The sequence below is a fragment of the Talpa europaea genome (assembly GCF_964194135.1).
Source record: "Talpa europaea genome assembly, chromosome: 6".
Classification (NCBI taxonomy): Eukaryota; Metazoa; Chordata; class Mammalia; order Eulipotyphla; family Talpidae; genus Talpa; species Talpa europaea.
In genome coordinates this window covers 45,246,637-45,262,541 of record NC_140072.1, presented here as the reverse complement: position 1 = coordinate 45,262,541, position 15,905 = coordinate 45,246,637, and the positions used below count along the sequence as shown (strand labels likewise).

The 15,905-nt window shown below is 38.9% G+C and overlaps 1 protein-coding gene across 1 annotated transcript in view; it reads left to right on the top strand.

Annotated features, from left to right (window-relative positions):
• The window catches only part of PTCD3 (pentatricopeptide repeat domain 3), a gene marked incomplete at both ends in the record, with an annotated part of 30,291 nt that extends 14,552 nt beyond the window's left edge, over positions 1-15,739 (top strand). The window contains 18 exons of the mRNA XM_084235457.1: positions 110-233; positions 775-890; positions 2,528-2,601; positions 3,970-4,057; positions 4,461-4,521; positions 4,805-4,890; positions 5,578-5,722; positions 6,354-6,404; positions 9,009-9,098; positions 9,371-9,399; positions 10,191-10,297; positions 11,277-11,355; positions 11,443-11,537; positions 12,313-12,394; positions 13,148-13,296; positions 14,775-14,816; positions 15,215-15,373; positions 15,661-15,739. Of these exons, the coding sequence (XP_084091583.1) occupies positions 110-233; positions 775-890; positions 2,528-2,601; positions 3,970-4,057; positions 4,461-4,521; positions 4,805-4,890; positions 5,578-5,722; positions 6,354-6,404; positions 9,009-9,098; positions 9,371-9,399; positions 10,191-10,297; positions 11,277-11,355; positions 11,443-11,537; positions 12,313-12,394; positions 13,148-13,296; positions 14,775-14,816; positions 15,215-15,373; positions 15,661-15,739 (1,656 nt within the window). The remainder of the gene's footprint in view (positions 1-109; positions 234-774; positions 891-2,527; positions 2,602-3,969; positions 4,058-4,460; positions 4,522-4,804; positions 4,891-5,577; positions 5,723-6,353; positions 6,405-9,008; positions 9,099-9,370; positions 9,400-10,190; positions 10,298-11,276; positions 11,356-11,442; positions 11,538-12,312; positions 12,395-13,147; positions 13,297-14,774; positions 14,817-15,214; positions 15,374-15,660) is intronic.
• Between the last annotated feature and the right edge of the window lie 166 nt (positions 15,740-15,905).

Genomic DNA, 15,905 nt, shown 5'->3' with positions numbered 1-15,905 from the left:
GAACAGTGAAGTCTGGTTTTGGTGTGTTGGTGCTAAGAATTTTTTTCCTACTTAGTTATCCTTTCACCTTTACCTATTTGTACTAATGCTAGCCATCTTATTTCCCTAGTGTTTAATGCCTGAGTACTTTGAACCTCAGATGGAAGATACAAATGAAGTTGCGCTGAAAGAACGAATCAAGCTCAAAAAAGTCAAAGCTTCTGTGGACATGTTCGATCAGCTCTTGCAAGCAGGTGACTAGGTTCATTTAAAGCCCCTCTAGGAACCTGAGCTTGCAAGTGGCCACAGTTACACGATCCAGTTGGTTGTGAGTAAGAGTTACTCTGCCTCATAACCGTGTTTATATAAAGTTTATATAAAGGCCTGGATCCAAATGGAATAGTTCTTGCATTTGTAAAAATGGATCTGGGAAGCTAAATGGCAAAAAGCTTTAATCTCAGTTTGGAGATTAAAGTTAAGACCATGGGGATATGACTACATAAAATAAGTGAGGACAGAATCAGACTTCATGTTGGATTTTAAATCTTTTATTGCAAACCACTTGCTAGTAAGGATTATGTCCTTGTCTGAATCACTCCAGGTGATGTGGTATGAATGTTCTGTTTATTGATAAAATAGTGTGGTGGTACTGAATAAGTAGCCCAAAAGCCACAGCTCACACAAAATGTGAAGAGTTTTAGTTAATAGGTTTTAGTTCTTCAGTATCTTTGTATTTTTCTTTGTGTAGTTCTTCAATATCAGAATATTTCCCCTTTTTTCCCCTCCTACCCACAGGCACCACTGTATCTCTGGAAACAACAAATTGTCTTTTGGATTTGTTGTGTTACTATGGTGACCAAGAACCCTCAGCTGATTATCATTTCCAGCAACGTGAACAATCAGAGGATTTGGTAATGGCTTTTGGCAGTGATTTTAAGTTTCTCTTGGTAGAAATACCTTCTCAGAGTTAAGGCAGGTTCTTGTGCCATGTGTTAGGTAGGTAAAGATTTATTCTGAGATGTGGTATGGTACAGTAGCCCTGATAACGAGTGGTATGGAACTAGAGGAATTTGGGTGAGGATTTTAATCCTGGTTTCCTTTATTTTAATCTTGCTTATACCACATGTAGGCAAAGCTTAGACCAGACAAGTTTGGGCAGGCAGGTTTGTTGCTATTTACAGTGACAGTATGATGTGGAGTAGACATCAGCCCCCTCAAATACTTACACTTCATGCAGCCAGAGAGGAGTGAGTGCACTGTCCTGGTGGGGCTAGTATAGTGTGGTGTTAAAGGCTGGCCTGGGAGTACTGGTGGTAGCCTGTCTCTAAACCTAAGTTTTATTTTTATTTTTTTAAGATTTCAGATGGACCCAAAGCACTGCTGAGGGGAGCAGTGGGCGAGGCAGGAGAGATCTGCCGCACCATGTGGGTTGCTGTTCCCTGGCTGGGGATTAAACTCATGCTGCAGAGGCTGCAGACAGCTTCACAGAGCTGCGCTCAACCTGCTGCGGCACTGGGGGGGGGGGGGGGGGGCCTAAACCTAAGTTTTATTTTTAGAAATAGATCCCTAGGAAACCTTTGGATCTGGTGAACAAAGATGTATATATAATGTTTTTCATAATATTCATACTTACAAATGCGAAAGTCTTGAAAGCAAACTAGATTCTAGTAGTCAGTAAGTTGTAGTAAATGTGTTGTGTGGTTGTTGAGGGTACTAGTGTAGGTTTGCATGGTTATGGACAGATGCATTTACTGATAAATGGAGAAAGCAGGCTAGACAATACCATGTTGTTCCAGTCTACTAAAAGTTGTTCAGATGCATAAGGAAGAAAATCAAAGTTTCTTGCTGATAGGATTATGGGTGTTTTTCTTTCGGTATAGCTTTTCTCATCTTTTGCCACTAAATATGATTACTTAGTACAAAGTAACTAAATCTTAAACTATAGGCAATGGGCTGTTGTCCTGCCCTATATTTTCAGAGTATCTTCTAGATTCTGGGGCCTGATTTACTCAGTTACCCTCCAGCCGCAGTTAACAGAGCTAGTCCTGATCTGGGCAACATCAGTCTCATCCCAGAGCTTGGTTTATAAATAAAGGACAAGATTTAGTCTTTTTAAAAAATTCGTAGTTTGTATTGGCATAATGTTAGCCATAAGCTATATTCCATACCAAGATATGTTGTTTTTTCTTGCTTTTACCTTAATGAACACTGTGTTTCTATGGGTCAAGGCAGGTAACAGCTTCTGAGGGAACAGGTTATATTATTTGGATTTCCTTTTACTCTTGCTGGACCAGGCTGTCCAGAGCACTGCTTTCATCTCCACCATGCTGCCAATTGTTGATTTAAGGGCCAATTTGACTTACATCTGTAAATATGCTCACTTAATTTTTTAGGAAGTAACATTTACTGAGTTACTTCTTTGCTTTTTGTTTAAACTGTATTTTTTTTTTCCTGGAGTTTACGTTGCCTTTTTGATTTTGAGTTATCTGATTAGGAAAATGCATTCCATTATCATATTTTTGTTTCTGATGATGATGGCTCATTTCAGGAAGAGGCCACGGAGGAAAACCATGAGAAACCGAAGAAGAAGACTTCTCATCAGTTACATGGTGTTATTTGGCGGTATGTTGGAACCATGTATTATAATTTCTTATGATGCATGGAATGTTCCTGCCACCTCTGGAAAAGTGATCCTGTGATATTCTAAAATAGTTTTTGTAGTGTGCTGTATAAATGTCACAATTGGCACTCGTTTGTTTAGGCTTTCTGCATATGATCTTTACCTCCAACCAGCAGCAAAAATTGACACTTTATTTTTTTTCCCATTTAATAAGTCTGCGAAACCTTCACATGGCATAGTTTCTTTAGTAGTTTAGTCAGTAGTCCTACCTTATAGTTATCAAATTCTAAAGTACTCAATATCTTTGATTACACAAGAATTCATAGGTACTAGAATGTAGTTCTAAATTGAAAGTACTGACCAGGAAGCATAAGTATTCAGCTCTTCTGAACAAAAGAATAACATTTAATGTTTGAGAATTTAAATAAACTGAGTAGTAGTGTCTTAAGAAAACAAAATGTATTTTAAAATCTGTTTCGATAAAATAAATTGACTAGAATCAAAAATTAAATTTTAGTAAATTTTTAATAATTTCATGTACCATTTAAGTGCATAGTCTTTGGCTGGCTCAGCTACTGATTCTGTCTGATTTCCAAGACATGTTGGTAAGAGGAAAAATTAAGGTGCTTACAAGTTAGTATATAACATGGTACCTTTATTTATGCATGCATGCAAGAACTGGGGTATAGGCCAGGGATGCAGGGGTTCAGAGGATTCACCAGAGACAGCGGGGATAGAAGAGGTGGATTGACTGAAATACACTGCTGAGGGGAGCAGTGGTTGAGACAGGAGAGGTCTGCTGTGCCATGTGGGTTAGCTCCCTGGCCGGGGATCGAACTCATGCTGCAGTGGCTGCGGATAGCTTCATGGTGGTGAGACTTAACCCCTTGCGCCTCCAGGGAGGCTCCGGTACCTTTGTTTTTGATAAAGACAAAAGAAGTGTGTTATAATGTGACATATACATAATGCTAGAACATGGCAGCTTTCAGGAGAAACTACTTGATCTGGTTGCCTCTTGGAAATTGTATATGATTGAATGGAGTGAGGAGACATTACTGTGTGTCCTGTGTGTGTATGGTTCAGTACCTTGAATATAAATTTTTCATAAAACTTGCTGTTCGGTCTTCCACCTTTTAATTGCAAATCCTTGGATAACTGAGTCTTTTGAGCCTTCATTGTTCCTGTTTTTGAAATGACAGCCGTACTTCCCTTATTTGGTGGCAATAAACTTTGGATTTACATGCCTAAAGTGCTTAGCACCATGTCTGGAGCATTGTAAACTCAATAAATTGTGGTAGCGATTATTGGTGTTTTTTTTTTTTTTTTTTTTTGTATTCCCTAGTTCACATTTACTCTCTTGTGTCTTCTAGAGCAAAAAACAATGCTGAGAGAATCTTTGCTCTAATGCCAGAGAAAAATGCACATTCCTACTGCACAATGATCCGAGGAATGGTGAAGGTAACACTTGTTTTATTTCTCTAATTTTATCTTTAGTTTCCACTAAATTGGAGGTTCTCAACCTTAGAATGATTGACAAGATAGTTATCAATGGGATAAGATAATTTTTTGTTGAGGGGGCTCCCCATTGCATTGTAGGATGGTTAGCTCCCTGGCCTCTACCTGCTGTGTGCCTTTAGTACATCCTCATTACCACCCCCTAGATGTGACCCAAAAAAGTCTCCAGGATGTTATCTGGAAAGCACAGGGGTAGAGAATCACTGCACTAGAGTATAAACTTCATGACGCCAGGACTTCGTTTTGTTCACACTGTATTCTCAGGAACATCCCTAGAACTGTAGGTATGCAGATTTTTCCTAAATGAACAAATTTGATGATGCTGACTTTAACTTAACTTTTCTAGCACCGAGCTCCTGTGCAGGCATTAAAGTTATATGCTGAATTATTAAACAACAGACTACATGGTAAGTGTATTTGGAGAACTCCACTTACCTCCTTTGTTTTTTTTCACTCAAGAATTTGTGAAATCCTTGAATCTTGCCTCAGTCACTGGCTCACTTTTAATCTTGTGGTATTGGTGATTGAAGCAGGAATAGAAATCCAGAGAAAAGGGTGGTTTTCTGGTTTTGGCCATTAGCAATGAGCAAGGAGCCACATGTACATGATCAGTTTGCCTTAAATTGAACTATGTTGGAGTTAATCTTCAACCCCAAATTTTGTTGAAGTAGTTTTTTTTTTCTTTTGTAGCTGATGTATACACTTTCAATGCATTGATAGAAGCAACAGCAATGATAACGAACGAGAAATTTGAGGAAAAGTGGAATAACATACTAGTAAGGATATTTTTACCTTCATTTTTCTCTGTGGGCCCAAAAGTGTTTTGCTGCAAATATGTGGGGTGGAGATAGTGTTCAGTGAGCATTTTATATGAGCATTTTATGTCACTGTGCTGTCTACTTAGATGGGGTTACCTGCTCACTGCTCTTTCAGCAATTCTGTGATTGAAGTAGCTGTGTCTTAACATGTGAGGAGAAAAAGCTACTTAATCCCTGAGCATTCGGCTAGAATTCAGGAAGATCTAAGTTGCTTTGTTCACTTATTTCACATATTTTACTATATAAAAGTGTCCTGAAAATTTTTTATCAGGTACAATTAAAAAAAAATTGAAATCACTGGATTGAAGTAATCTGGGGATAGGAACATGTTTTTAAACCATGCTGCTCATTTAAACAAAAAACACATCATCCATTCTAGTCTGTTCTTTTGCTTAAGATTCAGAAGTCTTACCAGCCAGAGGGATTAAAGACGGTTAGATACCTTCATCATGTGAAATGGGGTGACTAGGGGGTCTTCTAAAAGGCAGCAGTACTAACTTGCTAACATAATTAGTAACTTAAGACTGTATTTATTAACTTGCTATAGACATAAGCAGAGAAACGTTCTTTTCTTAAAATGTAATATTTAACAAATTACCTACTCAGCATTAAAAAAATAATAATAACTATCTCTTATTAATTTAGGAGCTGCTGAAACAAATGGTTGCTCAGAAGGTAAAACCAAATCTGCAGACTTTCAATACCATTCTGAAATGTCTCCGTAGATTTTATGCATTTGGAAAATTGCCAGCTTTACAGACATTGCGTGAAATGAAAGCTATTGGAATAGGTATGGATGTGTTCTAAAGAATGAGTCTGCCGACCAGAGGTTTCAGGTCCAGAGAAGCAAAAAAGAGACCATAAACTCTTTATTATTTTCATAATGTGTTGGAAATTTCCTTCCCATCATTTGGCATACTTAGTTACATGTATTGACTAGAGTGGGAACCCCTTTATCTTCATGTTCTTTATAGTCAATTACAATGATTCTTTTAGTATTTTAAGTGCTTTCTCTTAATTCTGAGAATTGTTCACTTAGTACTAGCTAAGTTTTAAACCCCATGATATTTTTTAGTGTAACTAGGTATTTGAGCCCAAATTTGTGCTAGTATTTTATATAGTTTTCAGTTATTGTTTTATAAGGTTATTTTTAGAATACAATTCAGTATGCTTTAGTCCTCTTAAGTGAAGAATATATTAGCTATAACATTTTAGTAATAGGTCTGGACTTTTGATTTGATTTTTGACACCTTTTCACCTTTACATTAATCAAACGAGCTGGGGCGTGTCTTCGAAAGAAAAAGTACATCATCTTTTAAATACCAGCATCACTATGTTCTTAATTCAGTGTGCCTCAGTAATCTGGATAGCCGTGTTTGACTTTTCTTTTTTTCTTTTTCCTGTCTGCTTGGTTATTTGAGAACCCTCGCTTGCAACATATCACTATGTTATTCAGCTGTTTTACCAACATGGTATGTATGAGTTTATGTTCGTATGTGTAGAAAGTTAACCCTGTTCCCTTAAGTTTATGTACTTGTTGTAGCTTACCTTCTCTGCTTATGAGTTAAGAATAGAGTATTCACAGGGCCTCCCCAGTGGCACAGCGGGTTGAGCATAGCGCTGTGAAGTTGTCCTCAGCCTCTGCAGCGCAGGTTCGATTCCTGCCCAGCCAGGGGCATTCCCACATGGCACGGCAGACCTCTCCTGTTGGGCCTGCTGCTCCGCTCAGCAGTGCTTTTGGTCCGTCCGCCTGTTCTGTACCCCAGCTTTTGTATAAATAAAAATAAATCTTTTTTTAAAAAAAAAAAGAGGGCCTCTCTGGTGGCGCAGGTGGTTAAGCACCGCACTATGAAGCAATCCGCAGCCTCTGTAGCGTGAGTTCGATCCCTGGCCAGCCAGGAAAAAACCTACATGGCGAGGCAAACCTCTCCCATCTCGCCCGCTCCTCCCCTCAGCAGTGTGTTTCGGTCGATCTGTCTGTTCTGCTCCCCAGTCTGTCACTGGTGGATCCTCTCACCCCCCCACATCTCTGGCCTGTACCCCAGCTCTTGTATGCATAAATAAATTTAAAAAATAATAATAGAGCATTCACAAATTTACGTTAGCCTACAGCCTAAGCAAGAAGTTATGCTTGAAGTAATAATAACCTTTGTGATGTAAAACGAGCTGGAGTGAAGTCGTTCAGTGTACTAGCAATATTGGTACACAATTAGAAGTGATCAGCAGGCACTTGAATTTGGAGTTTCTTTTGCTCTCCAGACCTGTGCTAATAGCAACTAGCTGTTATAGCTATTAAAATTTAAAATTCCTTCATCATATAGTGCCCATTAGCCCCATCTAAATGTTGGTTACCATAGTCAGTGATACAAAGAACATTCCCATCTTTACAGAAAGCTGTTGGACATGCTGTTCCATAGTAACCTTAACTTTATTTTGAATCCTGGTGGGAGAACTTCAAGATCCCATTTGACATCTACTTTTAGGTCCTCCAGTCCCATGGGAGTTCTTTTGCTCTAAAGCAGGAAACACTTGAGGTGAAATTTATCCTTACCATTTAGCAACAGCATCAAAAGGGACTGGATACATTAAAGATCTTACCTGAGTGATACTGTCAGGGTATGATGATTAAGTGAGTTATATATAATGTTACCCTGTGCTTGGAAGACACATATATATGCACTTATAATCTGTTGATGATTGTTGTCCATTTTCCCCAACCTGAAAAAGAACCCCTTTGTTCAGAAAAGGCAATTTTAGTTCTTCTCTTTTGTAATACTTTATATATAAAAACAATAGAGAAGAGCTTGATTATTTTTTTTTTTAAAGATTTATTTATTTATTTGTTTGTTTATACAAGCACTGGGTACAGTCAGAAGCGCGGGAGGGTGAGAGAATTCACCAGAGCCAGAGCGGGGAGCAGAGCAGGCAGAAGGACCGAAGTACACTGCTGAGGGGAGCAGCGGGCGGCAGGAGAGGTCTGCGGGCCATGTGGGACCCTCCTCTGGTGGCCGGGGAGCAGCCAGGGATCGAACTGGCGCTGCAGAGGCTGCAGGCAGCTTCGCAACCCAGCGCTCAACCGCTGCGCCACGGGGGAGGCCCGAGCTTGATTATTTTGGATGGATAGTTGTACAAAATCATACACTCACTTCTAGAAAAGCTTTTTATATTTTAGGGTGGGAATATGCTTCATCTTGGAAATAGGTAGACAGTTTCTAAAATGAGTGTATCTTCTAGAACTTAACCTTCGTGGGATTGTACTGAAAGTAGTGTTTCTGACTCCAACGATTGCATTCCTCTCTACCTTCACATACCATTGATGATTCAGTTGCTAACCAAAGTCAGTGGTACCTCTGCTAAGTAACATTGTGACCATGGAGCAAGGTAGGGGGGCAAGTGTTAGGTTAGTTTGTCTTATGTATTTAAATTGTTTACATTAAAAACTTCTAGAAATTTGCCCAAGGGAGAAAGCCTGAAATACTGAAGAAAACATACAAAAGAGGTTTTTATGTAACTCATAAAATGGTTACAAATGTGAGCAAATGGAAACATGCCTAGGAAATTATAGAAATGCACTTGCTATCATAACTGTTTTGTATGTAATTTGTGTTTAGATAAGGTAAGAAAGGAATGTAGATAAAGTGCTATATTTGGGGGTTTGTAGGTATATTTTCTGATCTATTGATAGAAAGTTCATGTGATTTTTAAAAGACTGCCCATAGCCATTAATTCTACAGTTTTCTTTTTCTTGATCATCTCATCTATGCTAGAAATATAAAGATATATCTATAAAAAGAATTACTAGCAAAAATACTATTTTTCTAAGTGTACAAGTGTGGGGGGGGGTGTGAGAGAGACAGAGACAATCCTGTGAAGATAACTAAGAAGGAAAAGACTATTCACAGCTCATGGGAAAAAACCTGTAACTATCCCAAATTTTATAGGTAGTTGCACTCTGTAGGATACATACTTGAGCAAGTATGTACCTTCCCCGCTTTGACCCAAGCCTATGCAAGAGTTGGAGTAACATGCTGTGCCCTTGGTGGTGGTAACCAGAAGTGTGCTTTCGTGTTTTGCAGAAAACCCTTCAAAGGGCTCATCTTCAATAATCCATGATATCATGAATGAAATAATGGGGAAGAAATTTTCCCCAAAAGACCCGGATGATGGTAAGTACAGAAATTGTTTGTGTCAGGCAGAGAGCCTGTTCTCCTGAGTGCCATTACTAGACCCCTGTGGCAGGGTCCAGGTGTGATCTAGTTTAGTGATTATTCTGAGAAAACCAAAGCTCATAAGGCACATTGCTATTCTGTCAACTTTGTATTCCTTTAGGTTTATCTTACATAGTAGCAATTTTGTTGCCTTTTTTTTTATTATTATTACTGACTGGAAAATACATTTTATCCATGGTAACCAATGCTGTCATGAACTTAATTTTCAGATATGTTTTTCCAGTCAGCCATGAGAGTTGTAAGTACTGTTTCTTTTGTTTTCTTTTTATCCATTCCCTCAATTTATCTGTGATGGGGGAGATGAAGGGACTCTCCTTCACTTATTAACTGCTTTGTGTCTTTGGTTCTAGGTTTTTTTTTTTTCTCTAAAATCTATACTAAGCTATAATAATATCCCTAACCTGTGTTTATCGTATACATTATTTTTTTTCGTACCTGTGTTCAGATACGGTTTCAGAGTATTTCATATTTGCCTATCAATAGCTTTTAAATTGATAATTTTGGTTTTTCATTTTATCATCTTCATAATAAGAAATTTAAAAGCAGTTTCAGGATAAGCATATTCATTCCCCTAAGGTAACTTTACAATCTACTGTGTATCCCTTCTAGACACATTTCATGGTGTTTTGTTTGTTGACAGAAACATAGTATTTCATAGGTGGGAAGGATGACAATTTACTTAACTCTTCTTCTGTATATGAATTTTGGAGTTACTTCATGGATTTTTTTTTTTTTTTTTTTTTTTTTTTTTTTTTTTTTTGCTGTTATACTAGAGTGAGCTCTTTTCTGTATTTGACCAAGTGTTTTTGTAGGATTGATTTCTAAAGGTATGTAATTACTAGAACAAAATAATTCTGATTTAAATTTAATAGATCTTGAGGGTTTGTTTTAGGGTTTTTCTTCAGTTTCTCATTTACTACAATAGTGTATCAGCATAAGTATTTCCACAAACAGTTGTACTTTTTGTCTCTGTAATGAGCCACTGGTTGATAATGATCTGAGTGATGCTTATCATTTGCAAATTTTCAGTGCTCATCTCTCAGAGATCTAGAACTTGGTTACCAAGTACATAGCCTTTTAAATACTGGAGACAATCGGAAGTTCATTGGACCTGATCATCGGCGTAATTTCTATTAGTAAGTATGTTGGAAATGTATCCTTCTGCATATTAGTGGAGCACCTTTAGCAGCCATTAGTAGATACTGAAGTGTGAGGCTGTTGGTCTACCTTGTCTCTGATTTCAGACAGCACACAGCAGATTCAACATGTTAGTTGAGCGCTTTGAAATTCAACCAGTCTAGTAAAAGTGATGTATCAGATTGTGATGTCTAACGTGTATCTTCTAAGTTTAATTTCCCCACAAAACAAGTTTTGTTTTTTGTTTTTAATACAAGAGCTGGGGTACAGGCCAGAGGCACGGGAGGGTAAGAGGATTCACCAGAGACAGAGCAGGGAGCAGAACAGGCAGAAGGACTGAGGTACACTGCTGAGGGGAGCAGTGGGTGTGACAGGAGAGGTCTGTGGCACATGTGGGATTCTCGCCAGCCGGCTGGGATTGAACCGCACTGCCGAGGCTGCGGACACCTTCACAGCACGGCGCTCAACCCGCTGTGCCACCAGGGAGGCCCTCCTCACAAAACTTTAAACCCACACGTTTTTCCTTTGCACCCCGTTTTGTACTTGAATTTATGAGTTCCTAAAGGTAATGTCACAACCTCTTGTTTTCAAAGATGAAGATACTGTAGCCTCCGTAAATTGGTTTGCTTTTAGGCAAAACCATTGTTTTGAAAATAAAAAGGCAGCCGCCTTTTTAAGGTGTGTAATGGTTGTTCTTTGTGTCCAAATCTTTGTTTCACACTGAATGCTTTTAAAATCTCATCATGAGGTGAAAATATACTGAGGAGGCAGTCATGAATGACCAGTTGAGGATAAGGGTTTCTTTGGAAAGTCCAGAAAGCACAGTTAGCACCTCTAGATATTAACATTGGCCCATGTAACTTGAAATTGTTGGCATCTTGTAACCTGTTTTTGTTTATTGTTAATACACAATCATACATTTTTAAAATTTCCCTGTTAGGGATTTTAGATAAAACATACTCTTTCTCTCCATTGCAGTTCCAAGTTCTTCAATTTGCTTTGTGCAATGGAACAAATTGATGTCACCTTGAAGTGGTATAAGGACCTGATACCTTCAGTAAGATGATTCATTGCTTGTTATTTATCATTGTACATGTTTGTGGTCATTTTTGCTGATGAATAAAGATGTATTTCTTTTAATCAGGTCTTTTTTCCCCACTCCCAAACATTGATAGATCTTCTCCAAGCATTAGATGTGGCCAACCGGCTAGAAGTGATTCCTCAGATTTGGAAAGGTCAGTTTCAGTTTATCTGTCCAGGTAATATGGTGCTTCATTTTGTCTAGGAAACATGTTAACTTTGTGTATGATGAAAACTTTCCTTTTTCACCAAATTGAATACCCCAATTTAGGCCATTTGCTCATGTTACATAATGTATGAATTAAATTATATTGAAGATGATCTAAATTATTACCTATGTTACAGATATAAGCTGAGGTTTGTGGATATGGGCATGACATAACAAGGATCAGTGCCAACTATATAACATATCCTAATCTAAATTTAGTTCTCCAGTCCAAGGTTTTTCATTCTTCTGTTGTTGCTTCACAGTGGTTTGGTTGCACACCAGTGAGTAGAACTTACGTTTCTAACAGTCGTGACTATGTGTTGGTGTGTCTTCTGTATATAAGTTGGCTATAGTTGGTGACTGATCATAAAGTCAGATTCTGCCTGCCTCAAGGTTCCAGGTCTGAAATACTTACAGATCAGACCATTGACAGTGCCCAAACTGTAGTCTTAGCCTATGGATGTGGTGCCCGCTCAACTGTAGTGTGTATGCTGTATTTAACACCTGACCAAGAGCAGGTTACTGGCAGTAACTTAACTGCTATTCTGTCCATTTTTATCATGACTCATTCTCCTTTTTTAATCTTGAAATAGATATCAGCAGCTTATTTTCACCCACCAAGAATTAGGGATGACAACTGACATTGGATGAAAGTCAGCCAGAGTGGTGTCGGCTTTACATGACAGTGATCACTTCTCACTACATTCTTTTTTTGTTTCAAGATAGTAAAGAATATGGTCACACTTACCGCAATGACCTGAAAGAAGAGATTCTGGTGCTCATGGCAAGGGATCAGCACCCACCAGAGGTAGGTCTACATTGACATTCATTTTGTTACTGTTATTAAAGTTCATTTTGTTACTGTTATTAAAATTATACATCTAGACATAACCCAGTACTTGCAGGATGTTTCTAAAATCATGTTTTAGAAAGCAAAGCAAGCAGCATGAAAATAGCTGTGTCTTGACAGTAGCAGCTTGCAGTTATTTTTTTCTTTGCTATCTAAAAGGAAAACCCATAGTGGATTTAAAAGAAGTGACTAATTGGGCCTCCCCAGTGGCGCAGCGGTTGAGTGCTGGGTTGCGAAACTGCCCGCAGCCTCTGCGGCGCCGGTTCGATCCCCGGCTGCTCCCCGGCCACCGGAGGAGGGTCCCACATGGCCCGCAGACCTCTCCTGCCGCCCGCTGCTCCCCTCAGCGGTGTACTTCGGTCCTTCTGCCTGCTCTGCTCCCCGCTCTGGCTCTGGTGAATTCTCTCGCCCTCCCGCACTTCTGACTGTACCCAGTGCATGTATGAACAAAACAAACAAACAAATAAATAAATAAACATGCCTCTATTTTAAAAAAAAAAAAAAAAAAGAAGTGACTAATTATATTGTTTGCCCAGGGCAGTGTGTTTTTCCAGGTTTTTTTTCCTTTCACCTCTACTATTTGTGCTGTGATGTTTTGTTCTAATGAAAAATTCACTGCTTAACAGTTTAAATGGGCCTGTGGAGTCTCCTGAACTTCAATTATCGTAAAACCAATCCAGCAGCTCTGCTGACTCCTAGAATATCTCTCAGCTTCAGGTAGCATTTGCTGACTGTGCTGCAGATATCAAATCTACTTATGAAAGCCAAGATGCCAGACAGACCACTCAAGAATGGCCAGCCACCTCTCTGAACTGTATAGCTATCCTCCTTTTAAGGGCTGGGAGAACCCAGGAAGCCTGGTGAGTATTTGTACACAAATGAGTATCACATGAGTTTTCTATGCAAGCTTCCAAATTTAGTAAGTCCAATGCAACATCATTGATAGGTTCTTGGAAACTGTGACATTACATCAAAGAATTTACTAAGTTACTTGAGTAATGACTTGGGCCAAGAATTTTTTTTGCCCAGCAACATTGTAACAGAACTTTATTTTAGGACCTACTATATCAATAGAAAAGCAGACTTCTGGAAGAAAACCAATACACGATGTATTTAACAAACAGTATGGTTAAGTGGGCAAACAGACCTTTCTGTTTTCTGTATCTGGGCAAATAAGTCACTTATCTAACCCACGTAAATACAACAAAGTGACCAAAGAAACTTTTGAAATGTTTTAGATATTTAGTTATTGAATTATTTTACTTGTGGATGCTCTCCCTACATCCCAGCTTAAAATGTGTACTGGGACTTCAGGAAACTGGCATTTCCCAGTATTTACTAAACATGGCCTTGAGTAGAATCAACTTTGGTTTCAGTCAGCACTTTATTCACATACTGTTTGTGAATGGAAACTTTATGCATATTCATTTTTCTAAAAGCAGAGACATCAACTGAAGAATTATTTCTTAGGTGTAGTGGTGACAATTAACTGTTTCTTCTGTTTTGTTTTGGATATAAATGTGTTTTACCTCTAAGAGCAGTGTGTGGAATATTTGTGCATAACTTATTCAGCACAGGAAAGGAACCTTATTTGAACATAGGATTATCAGTATAAAATGTAGCTTTTCACCATCTCTACAAAAAGTGAAGGCTTTGCTGCCTCAAATGGTCTTAGGAGTGTGAATCACACACATGAACTGCCATACTGCTAGTGACATAACATTTGATGCTCAAATGCATTAACTCAGGCTGGCGCACACTTGTTATGAATCAGGCTGTGATGATTGGCGCAGGGGTACGGACCTCAGCTGAATCATGGGAGCTGAATGTTTGTGTTTCTCCTTTAATCCTGCATGTGGCAGGTTGATGGTGAGCACTTACATGAGACTGATGCCACAATCTGAGCCTGCTCTTCATACCAGAATTTTAGGACACAGGGATCGCATACTGGATTGTAACAGAGGAAAGGGAACATAATCTGTTGCATCCATCTCTTCACACTGCCCATAGAACATAGTCCCTACTTGGGAGGACTGAAAAAATCGTCAATGAAAGGAACATACCCCAGCCAATCTCAAAACTAGGAACAAATTAAATTTGCCTGTGAAACTTGTGATATGCGTGTATGAAGTTAGGGAGAGGGGATTGAAAGTACTGCAGGTGACTGATTAAAAATGGCGCCGGGAACCAATAAAGCTCACTGCTATGTGTCTTTAGGAGTTTCCACTGCCGTTAGCAAGGACTCTTAGTCTCTCAATCTAGGCAAACAGCTGTGGTCACCTGATTGACTTATGTTCTGTTGGTATTCATAATCTTTCTCCTACCTTGTCTTGTACAGGAAAATGTTGGGACTTTTCAGGAAGCATAATAAGATCCCTAGGTAAGTTGAAGCCTGTAAGGTGGTCTTAACTCTTTCTTCTTTTGTTTGGAATTTTTTCATCTATTTCACCCACAGCAGTTGGGTGCGTCTCTGATAGACAAGCAAATGGCAGTTGCTGCTACTGCCTGAAGCGTCCCAAGGCAAGCAGTGCTTTTTCTGTTTTGCAACTGCAGTACATGTTAGATACATTGAATAGATCCTCAGTGGACGCATATTGAACCACTGTTCATTATCTCTTTGACCCTTTAAAATCAGACTTCCTATAACTTTACCTCCAAAGCTACTGTGGAGCACTTAAGACTGACCTTTATAAAATATTCTGCTTGTTACTCTTCTGAGGTGGGTTGAAGAGTTTAGGACTTACTATATCAATAGACATTTTACCATTCTTTTAACAGGAATGAGTTGCTGAAAGAGTTTATGGACAGTGCAAAAGCATCCAACAACCCTGCCCAGGCAATTGAGGTAGTGAAGCTGGCAGGTGCCTTCAGCTTACCAATTTGTGAGAGCCTGACAAAGAGAGTGGTGGCAGACTTTGCATTGAGCCAGGAACAACAGTAAGTGGTTTCTGTCTGGTGGAAAGATCAAAATGGAACTGATTATTTATTTGTCCATATGCCCATTCAAATGTTTATAGATCTCCTATCCCTGGAATTTTCTCTTCCTTGGCAAAAAGTGAGGTTGTATAAATTAAATGGTTATTTCTTTTGTCATTTAAGTCAGGGAGACCGATAGATTTGACTATTGGAAACTTTATTTGTTATTAATGTAGTTTAGTGCACCTGCAGTCTTCCACACCCAGACTGAATTGCATTGTAACCTTCTGGCTTTATTTTCCTTACAGGGAAGCCCTGGGAAATCTAACTGCATTGACCAGTGACAGCGATAGTGACAGTGACACCGACACCAGTGAAAGCAAATAAAGCGGGCAAATCAGGAGCAGTTGCCAGCCTAGCATAGTTACTGTAATCACACTTGTGAACTGAGATGGTAATATTTTACTATGACATAAAAACATGTCTTTGTTCATACCTGATACTCAGATTTTCTGAGTTCTCCACATCCTGTAAGTTCTCCATAGATGAACAA